The 24,489-nt window shown below is 38.3% G+C and overlaps 1 protein-coding gene across 3 annotated transcripts in view; it reads left to right on the forward strand.

Annotated features, from left to right (window-relative positions):
• Window positions 1–24,489, forward strand: part of PLEKHA7 (pleckstrin homology domain containing A7) — a 103,781-nt gene that overhangs the window by 36,129 nt on the left and 43,163 nt on the right. For all 3 annotated transcript variants that reach the window (XM_084208416.1, XM_084208417.1, XM_084208418.1), the window contains exons 2-6: window positions 6,439–6,522; window positions 13,949–14,060; window positions 19,663–19,767; window positions 21,449–21,521; window positions 22,728–22,828. In XM_084208416.1, the coding sequence (XP_084064542.1) occupies window positions 6,439–6,522; window positions 13,949–14,060; window positions 19,663–19,767; window positions 21,449–21,521; window positions 22,728–22,828 (475 nt within the window). The remainder of the gene's footprint in view (window positions 1–6,438; window positions 6,523–13,948; window positions 14,061–19,662; window positions 19,768–21,448; window positions 21,522–22,727; window positions 22,829–24,489) is intronic.

Raw genomic sequence — 24,489 nt, forward strand, 5'->3', positions numbered from 1 at the left:
TTCTTTTAAGTAAAAATCTATCTTTGGTGTTAAAAAGTCAATGAAGATAAAATGTTTTGATGTTATATGCCTTGTGGCAGCAGAACAAGTTTTCAAAATCTATTTTATTCAGTTCTTGTAGCTGTTGTGTTAAATTGTTTCAACTTTCTACACTGTATGGTTTGCTACATAAGATGAAAACTGGATGCTGGAAAACTTGTATTTGCTTTGATAGTTAGAACAAAGTGGATTTTGTTGTCTGTTATCATATGTTTGATGTCTTTGCATCAAAGTTTAATAGGTTCAAATAGCACTAGAGAGGGTTTTCAGTCTCCTTTGGTAAATTTAGATGCTATGCATGTGAACACCTATCTTGTTTTAACCAGTTTTGTTACAGATTAAAACCTGAGATCTGTGACATTTTTGTGTAAAGTTTCCCTTAAATACTTTTTCTGAAATGGTATCTTTATGTGGCACAGCTTGTTGGGCAGCTTCATCACCAAGCTCTTTGCATTGAGGTTGAGACTGGAATATAAGAGTAGGCTGCTTTTACATGGGGTTTTTAAATCATATTTCTTAAGGATATCACTACTTTTTTTTTTTATTAGAGAGTGAATGAATAATTTAGTTTATGTATCTGTGTTATCAGAGAGATTTTTAATTTAATTTTTGATTTTGAAGGCAGGGACTACAATTCTTCTAAAACTGCAAAAGTAATGAAATAGCATCAAATTCCTCTTTTCGAAGGATTCTATTCTAAAGATTTCTTTTGTCAAGACTTCCTTTTCTGTAAGACTAACATGCTTTCCCCCTTTAATTTCAAGTTCCCTGAATGCATTTTGTTTTTGTGAGTTAATAAAACCCTGATGGTTTCTCATGATATGCATCAAAAAGGATTTGTGAATCAGCAGATGACTTCAGCCTGTATTAGTCATGGAAATCTGTGTTGATCCTGTGATGATAGTGTATTCATCCTCTTATCTGTGCTCTTAATGACTGAAAATACTTGTAGTGATTCTGTGGCATTTTCCATATTAGCTTACTGTTGGTCTATTAGTTCTGTTTTTAAAAGCTTGTTCATTAACAAAACCTTTCCTGCTGAAACTACTACTGGATGGTATGAATTATCTTTGGTAGTTCATTAGGACAGGAAAAAAGAATTTTTTCATTTCCAAGAAAACATGTAGTTCCCATCTAACCTCCTCATCAGTGAGCTGGGTAGAAGGATGACACTATGTGAGGGCATGACTTTCAGTTTACTGTTCATTTCAAACTCTTCTTATCTGCAAGCTTCCACCAGAAGTGAAAATACAATAAAATCTGATGCCAGGCCATCTTGTCCCCTTTCATCTGTCTTTATAAGCCCAGACTCTTGTGTTGACTGCTGCTAGTCACAGACACAGCAGCTCAAGATACAGAATTGTATTTGGACTGAACAGCTAAACACTTACGAATTCTCATCTGAGAAGGATGTAAGATTTGAGAGAATGAATTTTTCTTATGCAGCAGTTTCTAGGTTAAGATACTAATTAAACTCAGTGGGGGGGGGGGGAAATTTTGGCCTTATGAAAGTCTCCTGGACACTGATTACAGTGGGGCAAGGATTTTACTGCTGCTCTGATGAGGCACTACTATTTTAAAGTAGTGCATCAACGTTCAGTGTCTTGAAAAGATGGAATTTTGTGTATGTGCAGCTTGTAGTAGGTACTTTTGCTTGAGTAATAGAATTCTAATCTTTCCAACTTATACCTGTATTACTCTGCTTTTTTCTTCCAGCTTGCAGAACTTTGAGGGCACTGTTTTTCTTGGACTATTTGTTAGTACTTGTTCTAACCAATTCTTGAAGCTAATATCCAAAAAAATACTGAGAAGGCTGAAACTATTTTGAAGCCATTGATGTATTTCAGAAATATGTTATGAAATAAAGCAAAGTATTCCTGGCTGTTTGCCTGATTAGATACAAGCACTTCCTCCTGTTTGGAGTAACAGCTCACTGGCTGAACAGTTCTTCACAGCATGAGTTCTTCTGTCAGCTGCACCCACACCAAAATCACCCATGGAAGTGTGGGTGGGTGCCCACATGTGACTGTCATCACCATTGGGGTATTCAACATAAAGGTGTTTATGCTTACCTTGTCCTATAGGTAAAGGAGCCAGCCTGCCTGGAAAATAAGTGCTGTAGAAATGGCTTGTAATAATTTACAGGGCATCTGCCCAATGACAATGTGAATTTTTCTCACAACTTATAAATTTGCTGTTAATGTGATGTAGACTTCATCAATAGTTGATTCACACATTTCAAGTTTCAGCTGCCTGTGCATTTAAATTACTCCAGAGACAATCTATACACTTGCTTGACTTCAAATGAAAGGTCATCAGCATCAGTCATGTCCAAAAATTAATAATTAGGACTTGGCTTTGACTCAAATACAAAATTAATTGAAGTCATATTAATTATGAGTTCTGCAAAAGGATCCATACAAGCAAAAGTGCCTGCCTGGCTCTGTTGTACTGTAGGGTCAGAGCCTGGTTTGCATCTGTCTGAAGACAGTGGGTGACTCAGTTCTTATGTTGGTAAAAGTTGGGTATACATGCTGTGAAATCATGGAATTTGTGGTGAGGTATCTAATTACAAAGAAATGGGTCTTGAGCTGTGGTTCTTTTATGAAGAGTATGAGTCTTAAGTATTACTATCCTTGAAAAGTGGTGTTCTCTAACTTTGAAATTCAGAATAATTTCTAACAGTCTGTTGTGTAATTTAATAGAGCTGGTAGTGGTAGGTAGTAATCAATGTAGTTTTCTGTGGATTTTTCATGTTTTTATACTTGCTGTGCTTTCATGACTCTGATTACCAGTATCTGTACAAAATCAGAATAAAATTAAAAGATGGTTGCTAGGAAAAAAATGCCACAATTGATCACACAGAAAATTGTAGTGTTGCTAGAAAACTTAGCTTGGCATTTGGAATGTGTGGTGTTGTACTAATGCAAGGTCTGAGGCATTCAGAATTCACATGGTGAAGCCTTTCCCGGTTTTGTTGAAGCTATTACATCTTTCTCTAATGAAAAAAAAGAACAAAGGGGCATGGAGAGTAGAACAGCTTACCATGTCCTTTTATTAAGGCACATTTATTGTGCCTGCTGTATGTGGTGGATTTCTGGACAATAGGAACACGTTCAGTAGTTGCCATTTGGAGGAAATACAGGTGATTAACTTGGGTAGCTGATGTGTGCAGACAACTGTGCCAGGTCTTTTCTTGGTCTGTGCTTAGAAAGGAAGGAAAACTTGCACTGCAACAAGTTTAGAGCACTCTGACTGGTGATGTTATTGTTATCAGTGTTGTGTAAACAGACATCACTGTTAAGCAAATGTTTAAAAGACATGAAAACAACAGCAAAAAATTGCCATTAAAAATCTAGCTGTTCAATTTCTCTCATCCTGATAAAAACAAGCTGCTGCTAATAGTCTTGGAATAAATCCCTTCAAATACTGGGAAAGCTTCAAAGAAGCTTTATTATAAGAATTAAATTGCATTTGCAGAGAAAGGATAGAGGGAGCAGCAGAGAATGACAGAACAGAATGATTTATGTTGGAAGGAAGCTCTGTACCCCATCACATCCAGCCAGGCCAGCTTCAAAGTTGGAACCAACTTACAAAGTTTGATATTTGGCTTGGAGCCTTATCTGGCCACATTTTGGATGTTTCCAAGGAAGGAGATTCCACAGCCTTGCTAGGCAACCTCTTCCAATGTTTGACTGCTCTCATTGTGAAGGGAAATCTCCCTGCTATCTAATTCCTTGTTGCAAGGCATTAGCCATCTGTTGTATAGGTTGTTTTGAATAGTATCGCTTAGTCTTAATGAGTCCTGTGAGGCAAAACACTTAAACTCTCACTTTTCAAATTCAAATAAACCACTGTGTTCTGCAAAACTAATTGTTAGTGGCAGGGGTTTCATTTCTTTCTTCCCAGTGAAGTCCTGCTGTTGAAGCTGCAGAAGTTTTGGGGCTATGTGCCCTCTCCTTGTCTGTGAAATTACCATCTGTGTTTCAGGCAGCAAACAGAGGCATCCTTCTGTTTCTCTGCTCATAGTGTTTGCTTCACATGCAAAACTTGTCCTAAAATGTATTGCTCAGATATTTTAAAAAGTGTTTACTTTCCAGCTGAAATCTTTATTATTAGTAAGTAATATTCAGTCTTGTTAGTAATGTACTTGCTCTTTATTTGCAACTAAGAGGACTAATTCCTCTTCTGGTGAATTTATTTCCTGAGATAGAATAAAGCATTTGTGTACATGCTAGTATGGTGTAATGGGAAACTTCCCTTTCTGAATAACCCTAGAGCACTTCTGGAATACAGTTCTTTTTCTTAGTCTTAATTGAAGAGTGAGTTATTAATGACTGACAGCCTGCAGATGAGAGCTTGTTGGCAGTTCCTCTGCCCCTGGAGAATATAGCTGGCAAGGTCCTTTCATTTTTTTAAGCTAACAGGGTCTCTGCACTTTTTTTGATAGCAGTCCTAACCTAAGCATCTAAGGTTAAACAGACTGCATCAGGCCTGCTTTGAAAGGAAAGGCTTTCAACTCAAAAATGGACAGTGTGACAAACGTGGAGTTCAGTTGTTAGGGTTATAGTTTATTTATTCATGATTTTCTTTGAAAACATCTCAAGTTCCTATCCCACTCCTTGGATGTAGACACAGAATTAAATCTCACATAGGAATGCTTTTTTAGGAAACAATACTCCTCAGTGGTTTTGTGAGGAAATAGATCCTGGTTGCTTTGTAGATGTTATTGTGTGCTTACTGAAGATACTTTCTCTGGATCTCTGATTTCATGGAAAAACTGAAGAGTTAGAAACTTTATTAAACTTTATTAACCCACAGCTGTAGGACAGATTAGTTCTCAGCAGCGTAGGGAGCAAGGGCCATCCCTGGTGCAGTGGAGTAATTGATAGCCCATATCTTGTTCACAGTTTCCAATGCCTCTAGGGTCAGGATTTTTATAATAGGTGAGGCTGGAAAAAGTCCTTCTGGTGTTGCATAAGTTGTTGCAGCTTTCTGCTTATCATTGGAAATGTTCATGATATGGGAAATGTTCAAGATCTGACTTGCTCAGGTGTAAGGAACCCAACCTAGTAGCAAGGTGTGTTGGAAAAGGGTGAAAAGTTTATAACACACCAAACATCCTCTGTGTTTATGGCCTGAGTGGGACTTAACATGAGCAGTTGGTGGGGTTTTTGTTGTTGTTAGGGGTTGCTTGGTTTTGGTTTGCTTGGTTTTGGTTTGCTTTTTAAATCAAAACATGTCCTGAGCCATTTCCATTGGCATGTTATGGCTGTGTGAGCTGTTTGATTGTTAGCTGTCCTTTAGTCAGCAGAGTGTTATCTCTGAGGAACTCATTGTTCTGAAACCTCAAAGTATTTTGTTATGCCTTATTCTGTGCTGGGGGGCATCCTGGTATGCTGGACAACAAGGTCCAATCTGTAATGCTTGAAACCAAACAGGCTTTACAAGAGGAAAAATGCCAACTCTTTAAACAAGAAAACACATCAAGTTTCGTTTTTGCCTATTTGGGGTACAATTCTTTGAATGGCCTCGTTATTTTTACTTTTTGAATACAATCAGATTGTGTTACTATTTTATTACTATTATTTTGTTACTATTTTATTTGATGTGAGTTCTGGTTTTGGGTGTTGTTTACCTAAGAATTGTTAACTAAACTCAGCAAAATTTAGAGTCTTAAATGAGCTCTTGGTTCACAGATAGGTAAGATACTTCTCTTTAATGAAATGTTTCACTGAGGATAGCAAAATGTCTAGATAGTGCTCTGAGGGAAAGTTTATAGAAACCCTTGATTTTAATTCAGTTCTGATGAAATACTAAAGAATGTTGTTTTATATAGACTGTGCAGCCACACAGCTAAGGTTGTATGTTACGCCTCTGCATGGAGGTGTAAAGAGAAATACCTTATTAGAGGAAAAAGAAACATGCAAGAAATGCCTTCCACGTAATTTCTCTCTGACCTCATTAAATAATAAAAATTGTGTAAAATGTTGCATTTCAAATTACTGGTTCTGTTCTGTGAAATTTATGGGAAACATTTCAGAAATGTATGTTGTGTAATTTCTATGCTTTATTTAAATAATCTGGTAACAGCTAGGTGTAAATAATCATAAATTCAAGTGTGTCTCACTAACTAAAGATTGCAACTAGTTTACTTTTAAAACATTAACCTGCTTAATAATTAAATGGCACAGTGTGCCATTGGCAAAGTCGACAAGAACTTTGAAGGAAGGAGCTGAAAACTTTTCAGACTTGAGAAGTGGCTCAGAAATATGTTTAATTTCTGGACTAGAGCAGCAAAACATCAATATAAAAAGTTCTGCTTTTTAGAGATCATATTTTACAGAGCATAGCAATATTAATTTTCTTTTTCCTTTTTTCTTTTTTTTTTCCTTTCAGCCATAATCAACAGACCACGTCATTTAGACATCCTGTGACAGGACAGGTTTCTCCAGAAAATATTGAATTTATTTTGCGAGAAGAGTAAGTAGTTTTATACCCATGTCAAGAGATCTAAAACAGTAACACATTTACCTGCAGCAGATTAGTACCTTAATTTATTGACAGTTCTTCCAATATTGTAGAAAAATTTAATTGAGGTTTGTGCTTAAAATTTTGCTTGTCATTCTGATAGTGACTACTTCCAAGTCCTAGCTTGGAATCAAAAACTGTCATTGTGATAGTTTTTGATTCCAAGCTAAGATTTGAGGGAAAATCTTCATCAAGTCTTCAAAAAACCCCAGACAAACCTAAAAATAAACAAAAAATTGCTAAATATACTTAAACAATAATGCTTTAGTCTTATATAAATATCAGGTAAACAGAACATAAATGTAAAGTGCATATTGGAAGGTTTGTACTGAAATTGAAATGCACATAATACTGCTAGTTTCAATTGTATTTCCTTGGCTTTCCTATGTTTAAGATGTTCTACATTCACCACCTGTTTTTCTTTGTTCTAAAGAAATGGTGTAGAATATATTTGTGTCCAGCATATTTTATCTCGATAGTCTGATCAAAAAAAACAAACTAAAGTAAGAAATGTACATGTTCAGTCTGGTGAATTTGGTCACCGTTGGGTTGGTGCTGGGTGGATCATGCACCATTTCTCTGTGGGCTTCAGCTCCTCCTCATCATCCTGGCTGCCTGCCAGGCTGCTCCTGCCATCCTTCTCTGGTGGAATGACTGGGTATCTTCCCTAGACAGAAAACAGAGTCCTGGACAAAACTCTACATCACTTCTAGAACTGAAGGGCAAGAAGAATGGCACAACACCAGATAGTTGGTTTTTGTTTTTCCAGGCCAATTTTCCATCACTGTTCAAGCAGCCTCTGTCACAGAGCCTGGGCATCCTGCTGTGATGGCTTGGATGTGAGGGTTGTGTGGCTGCCTGCTCTCTACATTTCAAATTCTGTGACCTTGAATTTGCTCTGCATTTTGGTAGGACTGCTATCAAAAGCAGCTGCAGCATTAAGAAAATTGAGGCGTAGAGGAAGGCTGTTCAGCTCTCCCTGGAGACTGAGCCTTTTCCATGTCTTCTCTTGGGACTTGGAGAAGCAGAACATGGCTTTTAGAGCTCTGAGGTTCTGCTGCAGCAATGAGGAGAACTTCTCAAACAGTTTAAAAGCCAAACCAACCAACCAAAACCAACGATAGCAGCAAAACCCCTAAAAAACCACAGGCTAAGCAGTTGTTCTCCCCCAGGGCAAAGCAAAGCCAAGGCCAAATCCTACGTTAAGATCCCTGATGAGAGCTCAGGTGAAATGTAGCGTTGTAGGAGAGGACTGTGATGGGGTGTGAGGGCTGTGGGATGGCTGCTGAGCTGGAGGTCACCCCAGCTGTCCCCAGGCAGGCAGGCACCTGCTCACTTACAGGTATGAAACAAGCTGCTCCACCTCACTGTCCTGCTGGGGAGAAACAGGCACCTTGCAAATCAGCAAGTCTCACAGAGAGCATGGACAGCAGCAGCCACTGAGCCTGTGTTCCAGCTTCCATCCATTAATTGGGTTTTAATTTATCTGTTATAAAGGTTCAGTCAAATTTAATGTGAATTTGAACATGTACTGCAAAATAGGTGTCTGGATAACCTCTTGGAGTGCCTGCCTGGATTAGTCACACTTGCCCGGGCTGTTTTTTGTTTTGTAGTCATGGCAGCTGATAAATTATTGAAAACAGAATTGACAGAAGTACTTGTTGGTGGCACATAGATTTAGTAATCTTTAATGTGTGTTAGAAACTTTATTGGAGGAGAAGTGGAAGTGCTTATTGGAGGGGGGTCTGATGAGCAGGTAGACTTAGTTACTCGCACTGAGATGCTATCAAAACCAGGAAGAATCTCACACTGTATTAGAATTAGTGGAGAGAGGTGGTTTTAATTCTAAAAGAAAAGGGAATGGCTGGAGGGATAGAGAGGAGAGTAAATATTTCTCCTCACTGCTCAGAAAACAGTATTTGCAAGAATGTTTCTCTAAGCTTTGTTATTGGCCTGAAGAACATACAGTGTTTTTAAAATCAGATGTTTTTAATCTGCCAGTTAAAACTGCTTTAAAAATGTCTTTTTCAAATGTGTGGGATGCTCTGGCTTCCTTAGCTTTGTACCACTTCTGTGCAGCGTTGGGGTTTACACAGAGGCTTTTCACCATGGTCCTGTGGAGACCTGAACTCTTCACCTGAGTTCCTGCCCGGTGATGATGTTGGCATCTGTGGATGTGTCTGATGAAACCAGAGGAGCTCTTGGCACCTCCCTGTCCTAAGGCCTAGGAGCTGTGATGGAGCTGTGCTGTGTTTCCAGTCCTTTTCCCTCTGGCACCAGGGATTTCTTGCAATCAGTGGTGGTGGTGGTGTGTCAGTTTGGAATCAGTGTTGTAGATCCCTGTCCTGTGATGAAAGGATTTCCAGCAGCAGGACTCAGGTCAGACAGGCAGTCTCTGGATTGGCATGGTCTGTGGAACCTTTCCATCGTGGCATCCTTTGACCAGGACTGCTTTTTCCTGTAGCTGGAGAACCCTGTCTGAAGCAGTAGCACTCTCAAGGGTTTCATAAAAGGAGATTTGTTCTTTAGTGCTGTTGTGACGGGATTTATTACCGACTGGTTGATTTTAATTTAAGATTAGGGCCAAGGGGTTGTCAGCAGATGTTGACTGGGAGCTAGTGGGGAAAAGTGAGCACAAACTGGTTCAGGCTGCAGCAGACATATCTATTTAAAAGGACACATTTTGCATCAGAAAAGTAATTTACAGTTGTGTAGAAATGATGAATGTGGGGACTGCTCTGGCCATTCCTCATCCTGGAGGCAGTGTGCTGGCAAGAAGATTTGGAAAGAAGTTTTGGAAAATGGCACCAAGGAGTGATGTAATCCTAGCTTGATTATGACTCAGTTGTGAACCAAATGCCCTTGATTCACTTGATCAAATGAGAACTGGACACTTTCAGTAGAAGGCTGGGACTGTATTTCACTAGTCTTTCCCCAGAGTGTTTAAACAATATCACATCAATTTTGCTTTTCAAGCTGTAATCTGGTTTTCTCAACTCCATTGTAGCTGGAACCTGTGACTTTTGAATTACATTTTCTTTTGATCCTTACACTGTTCCTTCTTCCTAAAGGTGTTCTAATTTAGGTTTCTTTTTTCTTTTAAACAGTGAATTAGTAATTCCTTATTTCCTAAAGCATTCTTAGCTGGGACCACTATCAAATCCCTTGTACTCTTTTTCCAAGCTTAGCAGCTTTGCTCACTTGGTGTTTAAGGTGTGTGTTCTGTATCCTTCACTAGCTCTGCTTGAGAGCCAGCTTTTCTGCATGTCACTTTTAGGTTTCTTTTTTCCTCATGGAATGGTTGGTCATACGTGACTGCAAGATTCAGCCTATGAGCTCATTGTTTGTTATAATAATTTATTGGACTTTTACTTCTCTATTCCTTTACTAATAATTCTTAATGTTCTTTGGCTGCTGTTACTCATTGAGCTGATATTTAAAAATAGCCTTTCCTTGGCAATGTTGTTTTGAGTGATAAAAGCTGCAGAGGTGTGTTTTATTTCTTCCTCCTTTGAATTACTTTTCTGTTGTTGGCACTGAATTCAGTTTGGCATCATGGTTTTTTTTTGTATATTAAGTTTATTTTTTTATCTGTTTCTGCCAGCATTTCAGTTTTTGTCTAGAATAATTTTTATTTTCTTTTGACTTGTTCACCTCCCAGTTTTTAGGATCACATTGAAATAATCTGAGTATCTTGCTTTATGGGAAGCCCCTCCATTTCACAACTGCCTCTTGATCTTTGTGCTTTGCTTTCATGATTTTAATGAACCCTTAATCCACAAAGGGACCTTTCTTAAACAACTGCTGGAAAAGTGGGAATTAATGATAAGTCTGCTAGACAGGTGTTTGGTTTTTAGTTAACTACACTGTTACACATGCATTTCTCTGCAAACAGTCCATGATAGAATTACTGATGATAGCTGTATATCATGTTTACTGATGATAGTTGTATATCATGTTTAGATTTCTCCTCTCATATCTTTGTTGAATAACAGCTCTTTAAGTAACTGTGGACAGAAAGGAAGAATCAGGCCCATGCAGCCATATAACTAATTAAACATTACTATTTGTGTATTAGGAGCTGTATAATATTTGGCATAGAAGCATGTTTGCAAATGAGGAGATAGTACTTTAAAAAATACAAGAACATAAATGTAGACATATGGGGGGAAAAAATATAGTGTGCTTAATCCAATGAGTGCTATCCTCTTTCTTGCCTGTTTTTGTGTGCCTGATGAAACCTGTGTACCACCTCTGGGGAGAGAGCCATCTTATTTTATCTATTGCATTTGGTTACTATAGCAGCAAAAATATCAGGTGGAGAGGAAAGAGGAGGCCCAAACAACCCTAAAATAAGTATCTACCTTGTTTACATGTATAGAAACACTAGGAGGGTTGGTTTTTTTGGTTTTGTGGGGTTTTTTTTAATCTAGCTGATTAGGAAATTTATTAGTAATAAAACTACATTGACACAAGGTTATTGCATCATGTCTGATTCCAACAAATAAAATTTTAAGTTGCCAGTTTGGATGTGGATCTTCCAAGTCGACTGATCTTTATGGTCTCTCGTGAGTATTGCATTTTCAATATGGGCTACTGGTGTAGTCATTGTTTTTTATTGTTCTTCTTCAGTGTCAGGGTTTTTTAATAACCCAAACGTTGGCTATGCAATTTTTTCAGCTGGTAAATATGGTTTCTGGAGACATACTAGCAATGTTTAAGTAGAGCAGGGAGTTGCTTGACAGGAGATTTATTATCTAGAGTGTTATTTTCAAGTACTTAAAAATATTTACACAGTATTGGAGCTCCAAATGGACACACTGCAGTTCTGTGTGTGTATTCACACACTTGTGGGAGGCAGTAAAAACTTGCCTGAAAATAGTAAAACAGCATCACTATGAAGACAGAATGGGGTATCTTGGATAACAGGTATTATCAAACATCTTTGGGAATAGTAACTTTGAACTAATGTTTCTGAATGCACAGAGTCAGTGCTGTAGTCACTTATTTTTGAAGTTGAATCTGTAAATATTATTAGGACAATGTTAATTCCCTTAACAGGTCAGGATGTTTCAGGCCTGTTAAGGGAATTAACATTGTCCTAATAATATTTAAAAGCATTTCAAATGCTTTTAAAAACACTGAGAATATTCATTAGCTGTTAAAAGACTTGCATACCTGAGTTTTATGTTCTGATTTCATGCAAAAATCCTACTGTATCCTTGAAATACTATATACAAATACTGAAATGAATTTGCAGTATTGTTTTGTGTTTTCTGTTAAATGTTGGGTACAGCAAATTTGCATCACCAGGTTTGCTGCTGAAGACTTTTTATAGCAGAATAATAATGTATTTTCTCTTTCAATGGACTTGATGTGTCTTTTGCTTGCTGTTTGAATTCTTCCATGGCAACTACCTCACATTTTTTAAAGAGTATTTTTCTTCTTGTGAATTTGAAGTTCATCATTAATTTGATATTACTAGAAAGGGAAAGCCTGGTTTCTTGGCAGTGATTACTTGTAGTATCAAGTGGAGGAGCAATCACAGTATGATCTCATAATAAATGCTCAGAAATTACATTTTTATCATTCTGTATTGTATTATGATTTTCTTATGATGGTATTGTTAAACATATAGCTTATTTTGCTCTGTAATTCTTCTATTTTTTTTTAAAGTGCAGTATGTTTAACCTGCTGTGAAACAGCATTTTTGGGAATAGAGAAAATCTGTTAAATCAGAGTAGAAATTTTAAGTTAAAACCATTCCTCTGGGTTTTTTTCTTCTTCATTAATTTTTTATTGGAAAAAATAATTCCAGTTTGTCAAAGTTTAAATTGTATTTTTCATTTTAATCAACAGGAATAGCTTAGGCAGTGTCATATATGAGAAGTTTCTTAGTCTGAATTTTGCATAGACTGGATTAAAAAGTGATTAAATGTTGAACCAGGGTACCTGGTCCATAAGAGGTGAGGCAAATTGACTCAAACTGACATGATTAAGTCCCTTTGCTTTAAAGGATGGCCAGGAATTTTAGGGGCTTGCTGTAGGTTGTTCTTATATCTTGGACCTGAAGTTATATATAAAATCTAGAAAGAAGGAATTTATGTCAGATATGCAAGATATAAATAAAATAGGACCTAACTTATATTACTTACTTGCAAGCTGCATTGAAACCCTGGTCACAAATGGAAAAATATGGAAAATCCACCTGTCCAAGCTTTTGAACAGATAATTGTTCAGGTTGGAACTGAGGAAGAGCAGAGGTGGAAATTATTTTGTCCTCTGTTAAACTTTCTGTTGAGCTACTAAAATCACAGACTCTTCTCTGTTCTCATGATAACTGTGGTAACTCCCCAGAATTATTCTGTTCTCTGTTGTGTTCAGATCTGGATTTCAGTGGTAGCAGCAACCATGGTTGGTGTAACTTGTATACCATTTTTGGTTTTTCTGATAAATGGCTTTGGTGACTGGGAAAAGGAAAATCAGGTGTTAATTGTTTGTTTTGTTGTGTTTTCTTTTCTGATGTGACTATTGCTACTTGTTATTTGCTAAATTATGTTGTTAATGATTTTTGAAAATGCCACCTGTGGTTTTAATTTCATTCGATGCTGGTGTTGAGTTTGGCTGCTGCAGCTTCTCTTCACAGAGATTTTATTTTGCCCTTCCATTTATCCTCTCAGTTCTTCATCTGGGTGGCTGTGCTGAATTCTTACTTGTTGAACAGGTTCTTCTGGTAGGATTGACCTCACTTATGCTTTAAATGGATATCTGAGCTAGTTATCAGGATTTCTGGAATCTCAGGATGACTCAGAAATTACCCATTTCTAACAGCTATCTGCCTTGAATTGCACCATTTTGCTTAAAAGGTATTTTAATAATTCATATTGTGCTATGAATCATATTTTGGGCAGATTCAAAGATACAGCATTAAGTTAGTGAAAGATCTAACAGCAGTCAGGACTCAATTTGATTTTAAATAAAAAGCCTGTTACTGCCAAGTGCTGATTCCTGTCCTTTTCTCCCCAGTACTGGCTCTTTCACAGGTTTGGCCAATTCTCTAAATTGGGCACTTTGGTTCCACTGCCTAGGCCTTACCTTCTCTCTTCCTGCACTCCTTGTTAGATCTTCATTCTCTCCTGGGCTTGCAGATAATTTGGCAGGTTTCTCCCTCCTGATGCATAGACAAATACCAATCATCAGATGTCACTGCTTGAGAAAGACCTGAGATGGAAATGACAGGAGTGGTGCAAGGGATCTTGCAGACACAGGGAATGTTTGACTAACTTGTTCTTTTCACACTGAATTTTAAACACAAAAAGGCCAAGCTGAATATTTGAAACAATGTGCTTTAGATGATCTGGTTTTGTTTGCTTTCTAGACAGAATTCATCTATGTCCAACCAACAACTAAACCAAAGGCCTTCCAGCATGGTCAGTGAAACGTCCACTGCAGTAACCACGTCTGCTGTTGATACAAAACCTGGCTCTAAGGTAAAAGGAAAAAGCTGTTTTTTTCAGCTTGTTGATCACAACTTCACTGATTTTAAATCCAGTGTTATGCTGATTTAGCTGGAAGTTTGGTAAGACCTCAGAGAAGAGGTAATACCTTCTATGCAGACACAAACCTTCTGACAGCACTGTATACAGCAGTAACAGCCCTGGTACAGCTCTTTCAGAAGCACTGTATACCCTGACAGCATTGAATGGTAACTTCTTACTTTATTGGGACATAGAAAGTTTGAGTCTTACAAAGTAAATATATGTGATATTAGTATTCCAGCAAGTGTTTTAGTACTCCAGTGTATGTGGCAAAAAGTGATGTATGATACCAGGCGTTTGCAGTTCTTATTTTTCCATGAAATCTTACTGCTTTCCTCCTCCTAGTAACAATTAAATCCTTTTCTGCCCTCGCTGCATTGCACAAGCAGTGCAGGCACCAAGTTCACACACATAATGTTTAATAATAGAAAACTCCATTCCTTGTCATTGACAAAGGACCAGTGTCCATTATTGAACAAAATATAATAAAGTGCTGTACTTGAAGTGTCACCATCTATTTTAATACTTCTTTGACCTTACAATAAATTACAGAACAGTGAGAATGGTAGTGGGTGGATAAAAAGGGATAGAGCCATATTGAAAAAATTAACAGAGATAATTTTCTTAACTTTGACTGCAGTTCTTAAATTTCTCAGTTGGTTTTTTTTTTAAATGCAAAAGTGGGCAGCCTCTTATGTAACTGAGTTCAAGAAAGGACTTCACCGAATTGATTGCAAAGATGTTTCGTTTAGTTGGAATATTTAAAATCTTTTACTAATGTTTTGATGTGCTTGAATACAGGAGAAGATACAATTTCATGAGAAGCCTAAAATTATTTTTTAAAACCCTAAGTGTATAAGTTACTGAACCAACACAAAGGTTGTGATGTATCATATCTCAAGAATGCATTTATCTTTAAAGATGAACTTATCACTAGATGAACTTATCACTGCAAAGAGTCTGCTTAGTAGGTTACTTGAATTATTTGAAACACTTTTTTGATTTTTGAAGAGTTGAACTTACTGAATTATGTTGGCATTTATTTTTACTGTATTTATCCTCCTAACTCTGATTTTTTAAAGCCTGCATTAGAGGCAGAAAGCTCATTTTTTCCCTCTCTAAACCAGCAAACTTACTGGGGACCTGATAGGGGTCTTTGAGCTGGGGAGTTCTCCAGTGACACAGTTGGCTTTAACTTGGCCAGGATCACACTTCTGCCAAAAAGTGTGCATCCTCTGACCCCTGCTCCTGCTGCTTCCCTCGGTCACCTGCTTGCACTGATCCAGCAGAGACCAGAAATGGGGACTGGATTCCACTCCCAGGCCAGCCACCTGCTGGGGGCTAATTCACTGGGCATGTCAGAATCACAGAGCTCAACAGGAGGGTAATGCTTTTTTCATCACAGCTTAGAGAATGTGCAGAATCACCTCCCATGGCTGTGGTTGATCTGGTGTTGGTCTCTCTTTCTGTTCTGTTTGCAGTCCACTGTGAGGATGGCTATGCATGCTTCTGGCAGGCTCCCAGGTGTGGATTTTTTTAACACATGGCAGCTTTAGACTTAGAATAAAGCTCTCAGAGAGGCTTTGCCAGTACTTTGCTTCTCCACCAAGTTTGTTTTTATAAGATCCATTCTACTTTGGGTCCTTAATTAAGGTGAACCAGCATCTTTCCTACATATGCTGTGTTTCATCATTGCATGTGTTAACAGGCTTGAAATCACTTCTCTTGTTTTGTAGAGTGAGAAGATCTGTTGAATTCCTTCACATTCTAACACAAAAATTACTTCAAGTGAACTAGCAGTGAGAAAAAAGGATGTAAAATAACCTGTGTCCTCCACTTTGAGGTTGACTTTTAGGAGGTTGAGAATAGATTTTAAGGTCCTTCCATCTATTTCTAAATGTTTTCTTCCTTGAATTCCATAATCATTCTTTCAAAGAGTTAGTTCAGATGCAGACATGAAGCACAGTCATGAAGCCAGAGGCATGTTCATGTCCTCTACTTAGTCATGGGTAATTATAAAATGTTTTTATTAAATGCTTCTATAATTTGGTCTTGCAAATGCCATCACAGAATGGTGTGTTTATAGTGTTGGAATCCTGGCCAAGTTCAGCCTTTTTTCCTTTAGAGCTGTGCACATTTGGAGCCAGTATTTTGATGCAGGAACTGTCTGAGTAAGTCATCTAAAGACTTTAGGCCAATGCAGTCTATGCTGCTCTTTGACATTTGAGGGGTATGGGGTGGAGGGAATGAAAAGCAAAGGGGCATTTTGATAAACTGCAATTATTCTCTTGTCCCAAAAATCTTGTTCATAGCCAATTCAATTACATGATTAACTATATTAAAAGCCATTTATATTGATTAATAATTAAGGTTATGGAGGAATAAGGGTGTGCTTCAGTTTGGCAGTAAGGTGCATTTGGAATTTATTCTGTTGAAACATGTGGTGGTGTTTGGGGGAAGTTTGTAAATGTTACTGTGCCACACAGGACTTTGGTCAAGTCAAAACTGAAAGGACAGTAGGGAGTGTATTTGCAATCTACATTTTGAGAACATGTTTTGGATGGGTTCTGCATAACAGAAGTGATTGAATTGTTGATGACACTGGTAGTTGTTGGTATTTCTCAGAGGTAAACTGGTGAGGAATCCAAGTAAAGAATGTGTCTAGCAGCTGGAACAAGCAGTGGTGACAGGAATGTGATGTGCCAGCTCTGGGACTGTCTGGAGCTGGAGTGCAGCACAGGGTCTAGTTCACAGCCACTGCATGTTAATGCTCAAAATTTGGAGATTTTTGGAGACTTTCAGTTTTTTCTATCTGAAAAATATCTTATTTTCTTGGAGATACTGAAAGGATTCATAAGTTCATTTCTAACTGAAACACTGAGATTTTTTGACATAATGAGTTTGTGACTTAAACAGGTGGCTTTTTATGGATTGATTTTTTAAAATTCCTTCTAGGTTGAAAGTTCCATATGTATTTGCATATTTTGACCAAAATACAGTATTCCTGTTTACTATTTTAAAAATCTGTTCCAAAAAAATGTCTGTCTGTACATTTTTGTTTGTCCTGTTTAAAAGAAAGAAATAAATTACATAACAAGTTAGCAACTTTCCTCCTCAGCTTCAAGCTACTGTAAGAAAGAAGATGAGACACTGATGGAAAGGGATTTGAAAATTTTGGCTTTGACATTTTTGAGTTTTGTTGCAAAAACTCAGCAGTCATTCACAAGCAAGTCAGCATAACAAGTGTACTGAAGTCAAAAGTGACTTTTGTGTCTTCAGTGATACAGACAGCTGTGCTGACCTGCATTTTTAAACTCCTGACAATGATGCCAGAAGAATTCAAGTTGGGAACAGACTACTGCAATGCAGGGAAATAGTTTAAAAATACACACCTGTTCTTTTAAACCAATTTCTTAGTCTAGCCAGTGGAAACAAGGCGTGACTAAGTATCTGTTATGCTTTGTTTTATTCCAGAGCAGAATGAGATGATCAATACTGAAGATTATATGAGAATTTTAATTACATAAAGCACCATAAAATGATAATTTTGTTTCCATTATGGGTATTGGATTGACATATAATACACAGCCTTTGGAAAAATTTTCCTACTCCTGTGCCATAGAAATTATTTGGTCGTTTGACCAAGTCCAAGGATGATTTTTCTACATTGTGGTCTGCATTTTTAAATTATTAAGATGAGAGAGCTTGATTAAAAGATCTGATTAAAAAAAAAATCAAATTTAAATGCTGCTGTAAGGCTAGATCAGCTGCGCTTCAACTGCTTTTCAGTTCCTTCACCCTTCCAAAGATCTACATGAGAGAAAGATTAGGAAATTAAATTCTGTGCATTTTGTAAATTGATTTGTGTTCGGCATCAAAGCATAGATAAAGTAAAAACAAAACCAGATTTTTGACTTTCAGAGCTTTAACAAATTTGGGCCTCATTATTTTTCATCAACCTTTTAAATGTAGCTGTTGCATCTTAACATTGGCAACAATTTTTAAAAACTCACGTGTATTGTTGACTTCTCATTTTTCTTTACAAAAGCCCCTATATGGCTGTGTTTGCCCAAAGCCAGAGCTCTGCAGCCTGTTGGCTGAGTGCCCTAGCACAGGTCTGGCAGAGACACAGCCTGGGGATCTTGGTGGTACCATCCTGACCTGACTCCTGCTATGAACTGCCTTTTGCCAGCTGGATGGCAGAGGCACCTCCTCAGAAACCTGTTCTGCAGCCTGCTCTGCTGGGTTTGTGCCAGCAGCCCTGGACAGGGGGACAAGTGTGGGCTTTTTCCTCAGGCGACCGCCTGTGGTGCCCTGGGTGCTGCAGGCTCTCCTGCAGGCTCTCACTGAGCTGTCTGGGGAGGTGGCACTGCTGGGGAAATCCTGCTCCTCACTCCTCTTAAACCTGCCTTGCTCCTTCAGATGCTGGAGCACCCAAAAATGAAGTGCATTTGTCCATACTGGTTTTAGCTATTATCTTAACCCTGCATTAAGACAGGAAATTTAGTGCAGGTTGGTCAAGTCTGGCCTTCATAAATCAATCAATAGAATCCATTTAAAGTTACAATATTTTGATAGAATTATTTCTATTATATGTTGTCTTCTAGTCCAGATGTTGCCTGACTGGCAGGAGCAGTATACTGAGATATTTTTCTGATGTTATCCCTTGTGTGTGGTGAATATACTTGTTTCAGAACTGCTGTTTGCCTGCAGCCCACATCTGGACCCTGACAAGCTCAAAGATTAAAAAGAGAGACACTGTAGGAAAGAATTTGGACAGCTCTTTTCTTGGAGAAGTTGGCAGCAACTGTTAGAGTAGTCTGTCCTGAAGCAATTGGAGGAGCAAACTGGGCTGAGGCTGGAAAAGAACAGGCAAATTACTCATTGAGTGATTCGTGCTTTTTCACACATGGATGGGCCTTGCTTGTTTGTTTTTGAAATAGTTTTGTCCATGTGGGTCAAAACTGAGGTTTCAGTAAGACACAGATCATTACCTAGTCCTGTGATTCCCACTGGCTGCTGCGTAGTTCTCTTCCCTGGCAGCCTCACTGTCGTCTCCTTTTGTTTGCAGGGCCAGAGTCCAAGCATTTTATTAAGCTATCAATGTTGTTTGAATTTAAACAGGAAGGAAAAATTAAAATCCACCCAAAAAACCCCATCCACACCCCCCCAAAAAAGCCAAACAAAGAGCAAGAGTAAGATTCATCTGCTCACAGTCCTCTGCATGTGAGAGACTTGTGCAATATTTTCCACAGAGACTTGCATGCAGCTCTCAAAAATTCTTCCCAGGCACACTAAAATTTCCACAGTTCTGCCTTCTGACTTGACACACCAGTGCTGCTGCTCTTCAGCAGGAGCTGGCACACCACCTTGATGAAGGTGGAAGATTGACTTTGCTCTGTTGTAAATATCATTGCCTGTTTACTTGCCCTTGAAAATACCGTGAGTACTTTGTGGCTGTGTAATGAAGTGTAAGTTATTGAAGTGAGAGTATTTGTAACGTGAAATGAGTCTGGGTATGGTTTAGAAACCACTGCTGCATTGTACCTTACAGGTTGTGAAGACTGGAAACAAAGTTCACAGCTTTGGAAAGAGGGAGCAAGCCATCAGGAGGAATCCCAATGTTCCTGTGATAGTGAGAGGCTGGCTGCACAAACAGGTATAGACTTCAATGCGAGCATCTTCATCAGCTGGGAAAGCAGAAGCTCCAGTGCTGGTGGCACAGGGCAGTGCTGGGTGCTCCACAGGCTTCCATAATGAGGAATTCGGGCTCAGCAAGCAGGAACACCAAGGTGTACAAATGGGTTTGATTCAGAAGAGGAAACTGATAAATGGACATCACCATCACAGCTCAATGTTCAGGCTGTAACTTGTTATTTTCCCTGGTTTAGCCTGCTGGCTCATTGTCAGGCTGATCTTTGACTCCCTCAGAACACAGGCAGCCTGAGGCTGGCTGTGAAGGCCTTATTCTATCTACTTGGTTATGCCCTTCTATGCTGATCAAAGGCTTAATTCCAGTCCCTATGCCTTTTTGTTCTCCAGAAGTAGGAGGGAGAAAATTGTGGGAAATGGGGACATGTAGCCAGCAAAGACTGGATTATGGAATTTCATTCATTGAACAGAATTCTACAGCTGCTATATCTTGAACTCTTAAGCTGACAGAAACACATCTTTGAGTGCAATAAGTAAAAAAAGCTGTTTGTTATATGAGAATAATTCCCCTGCTTCTCATTTGGCAGCCCGTGTCTACCAGATTATCACCAGAGATCCAGCAGCTAGATTTAGGGGTGGGCAGGAGAAGGCTGAAATCTGAGGCTTACAATTATGGTTTTACATGAAAGTGAAATAGCTGACAGCTGTCTGCTTCCTCCTGGGTGGAGGGATGTAATTCTGCTGTGCTCCACTCCCAGCTCTGTTGACATTCACTACCCAAGTCCATTAGTTCTCAGGACAGAATCAGAACTCAGACACAGTATGTGTTGCCAGCCTTGTGGCATGAAAATGGGAAGGGAAGAAATTCCTTCAATACTTGATTTGATTGCAGAAAGGAGGAGAGAAATAGCTAGGGCAATGTTGTATATCCTATTTCCTTCTGTCCCCTAACCTTTGCTTGTAAACCCTTAAAATCTGAAGGTGCTTTTTATCCTGGTGGTGCCATTGAAGCCTACCTGACCTGAAGAAGTTGCACTTGCCTAGGTTATAGTCTGGCAGTTTTAAAAGCTTCAGAAATTAATTTCAATGCAAATAATACTCATTCTGACAAGGTTATATATATCTATATCTATATATATCTCCACAGGCATATTATATTATACTTCATTAAAATTTGCACATTATGCATCCTGTTTTATTTCCTAAGGAATATTTGATTAAATTATATTTTAGGCATGGGTAACATATGGTGATTGAATTATAGGATATCATTGCCTGAAATGTGAGGTCATACTTCACAGCTGTGTAGTGATTTTCATTTGGTCTGCAGGCAATCTTTGTTGGAGTTTGTGCCATCCAGAAACACTCTTGGTTTCCTTATTGCAGATAAATCTGAGCAGATAAAATAAGTGTTGGTTGTGTACAAGGTTAATCTGAATGCTGTTAGGGGATGAGGGTTTAATTACTTAATGAAAATTAGCATTTGACTATTCTGCCCTCATTATTTTATAGCTGGATGGTTTGACTCTTATCTTTCTTAGTACACAATATTTTGCTAAGATAGAAACCATTTGTTTTGCACTTAGCATTCACATTTAGGTTAACTTCTGGTAAACTACTCATTGGATCAATGCTGTGTCTATTAACTTTCCCTAAATGAAAAGTGTACCACATTTCTTGCATTTCAGGATAGCTCTGGAATGAGATTATGGAAGAGACGATGGTTTGTGCTTGCTGATTTTTGTTTGTTTTACTACAAAGGTGAGTAGGTATTAACTGTTTTGAGTTAGTCTGAACAGTTCACCTGTACAAGCCATGGTGAATGCATGAACTAATTGAACTCTTCAGGTAAAGTTAGTTGTTCTGAGATGAGCAGTCAAACAATTGCTTGGCCAGACCTCTTAAATGCACAGCAAATTCTAGGCCAGATTAGGGGAAGCAAAGGATGCTGTATGATATTTTTTCACATCATTTATGTTTGGTGAGTGCCACAGTTTACATTGCAGAACGTCTGACTGGAATAAATAAGATTTATCCCATCTCTGGTCTGTGTTCTGGTACCTACTTGCTTGCACTTGGATATCTGAGTTTTGTGAGAGTTTGCTATGGCCAGATCAGGGCATTGGTTCAGTTTTAATCCAAGGGACAAAGTAAGAGTGAGAACTTCTGAATCCAGTGATTCTACCAGAAAAAAAAGGTTAAATGTGATCTTAGACCAAACTAGATATTACATAAGGTTATTTTCAAGTTTTGAATGCTTCATGTGCTACAATTTTTGGAAAGCATTACAGAATATCAGACTTGGAGTTGATATTTCTAGACACTGCATTTCTGCTGTCGATCACTTGGAGCCAGCAGTAAGAGAGGTTTCCTAATTATAGCCATTAGCCTAGATGTACAGTGCTAAATGGAAGGTCCATCATGTTTTGCAGCTTGTCACTGTTCATTTGGCACAATAAGCTTTATACTTGAAGTGTGTTCTTCTGGCTGAAGCTAAAAAGCAGCATCCAACCCTGACCTCCCCAAGAAAAAAAGAAAAAAAACTCAGTAAAAACTGAATCTGTTTAAGAAAACAAACTCCAAACTTTTCTTCTTTAAAACGAAAACATATTTCTTCATGTATTATTGGTGTTGAATGATAAGTGAAATTGTGTCAGGAGGGACTTCAGGAAGTGTCCCATCCCAGTGCCTGGTGAAAGCAGGGTCAGGAAAGGAGTCACCCCAGGTTGCTCAGGGTTTGATCAAGTCAGGCACTGGAAAGCTCCAAGGATGGAGATGGCACAGCTTCTTCCTTGCCCTGTGCCCCTGCTGCTCTTTTCTTGGGAAAATGCTTTTCCCTATGTTGAGTTTGAACCACTGTTGTTTCTGCTTAGTGTCTGTTTTCTCTGTGTCCATAAAGGAGAATATACTGTTAGCCCGTTGAACAGGGCAGGGAATTAAATTAAATTCTATTTTTTTATTCTACAGACAGCAGAGAAGAGTCTGTTCTGGGGAGCATCCCATTGCCCAGTTATGTCATATCTCCAGTCGGACCTGAAGATCGGATAAATCGCAAATTTTCTTTTAAGGTACGTTTGCAAATCTTATCAGCTAATCATAGTTTGTTTGCATTAGAAAAGCTGCTGTTGTAAACAAGACACCATCTGTTTTCCTATTTTACTTGTTATTAGCTTTTAAAAGCAGACAGGTTTATTGACTGCCTGTTCAAATGTGACATTGCATTTTTTTTTGCTTATGAATTGGCATTCATGTCAATGTTAGTTTGTAAGTGTCCTTAGAGCTTAATGAAGTGTCTCTGAGTAAAGAGCCTGTTTCTAAAATCAGAAATTAGCATTGACAAGTTGTTCCAGTACTGTGTACAAATTGAAAGAAAAGTCTTATTTACTTTGTAATAGAGTACTTGATCTTATAATGGACTGATATCTGTTTGGTTTTGTTGTGGTTTTTTTAAAAAGAAAAGAATCTACTCAGATCTGAGTTAGAAAATGACAGCACTTAGACATCCTAAGGGATATGGACTTTTTAAAAGGAAAAAGTACTCTTGTTTGATATAGTTTATGGGTGGTTTTGTGTTTTTTCTTTTTCTAAAAATAAATTTAATTTTATAATTTGCAGTTCTAGTCTTCGTTGTAAAAGCCCACAGGGCATAGTTCTTGTTAGTGCCAAAAGCTGACTCCAAATGATTGTCAGAACTGCGGCACTGAGGCAAAGTTCAGAAACTTCCATGCCTGTGGCAGATTCAAAGTCAGAGCAGAACTTGTTTTTCTGTCAAGCAAATCAGCTATGTACTTTAATTTACAAATCAGGTTTTGATCAGGTATACTTTAGGAGACCTAGAAGGAATCTGTTTAAATATTTTCTATGCTGAAATTATGAAAAACATGTGACTTTCTCTTGCATTTTGATTTTTTGAGGTGTTTTAAAATTGAGACTGCCTTTTTTACTTTCAGTTCTATGTTGAAGTGGATAGCAGTTTGAAATTTATTAAGCAAATATTAACTTGGGAAATGTATTTTAAAAGGACCCGGTGCACTTGGTGGAAATGTTTATTGTACTTTTTCAAATGCATTGAGCAGGAGTTATCAGGATAAGGCTACAAAGAAATCTTTGTTTAAGAAAAACATTCCACCTCCAGTATTTACTGAGTGTGATTCATAAAGCCCTCCTTTTCTAGAGCCTTTTCCTTGGAGGAAGCATGTACTGAAAGAGGGGAACTCAGTGTACTCTTCTAGGGTTCCCTGATTTCTGTTTTATTCAAATAGTGTTTACACACGCTCTTAAGTCACCACTGGCCAAGGGGAGTGGAATCCATGGTTTGGTCATGGTTAAACCTTTCCAGAAGCAAATGCAGACTTCCCCTGTTCCTTTAGGGATATCATACCTGTATGAGCTCTACCAGGTATTTAATCTGAGACTTTTTCTGGAAATACCATGAGACTTTCCACACAGGGTCTATCTGTATCTATTGATATAGATAGAAATAGGGTGTTGATAGCAAAAGAAAGTTTATGCTAGAAAACTCTGTAAAAAAAATCAGCATTTCATCCATCAGTTAGTCAGGCCAGTTGTAACTGGTGTTTGATGAGTGACTGCAGGCTGGATGCTGCAGTTTGAATTTATTCAGACCCAGCTCCAAGGGCAGCAGGAGGATTTTGTGCTGTTCCTGTGGCACGGACCCTGTCCAGCACTGATGCTCAGTGGTCACAGACTTGGTGTGGGCACCCCACAG

This window comes from Fringilla coelebs (assembly GCF_963513975.1).
Source record: "Fringilla coelebs genome assembly, chromosome: 6".
NCBI classification, from domain to species: domain Eukaryota; kingdom Metazoa; phylum Chordata; class Aves; order Passeriformes; family Fringillidae; genus Fringilla; species Fringilla coelebs.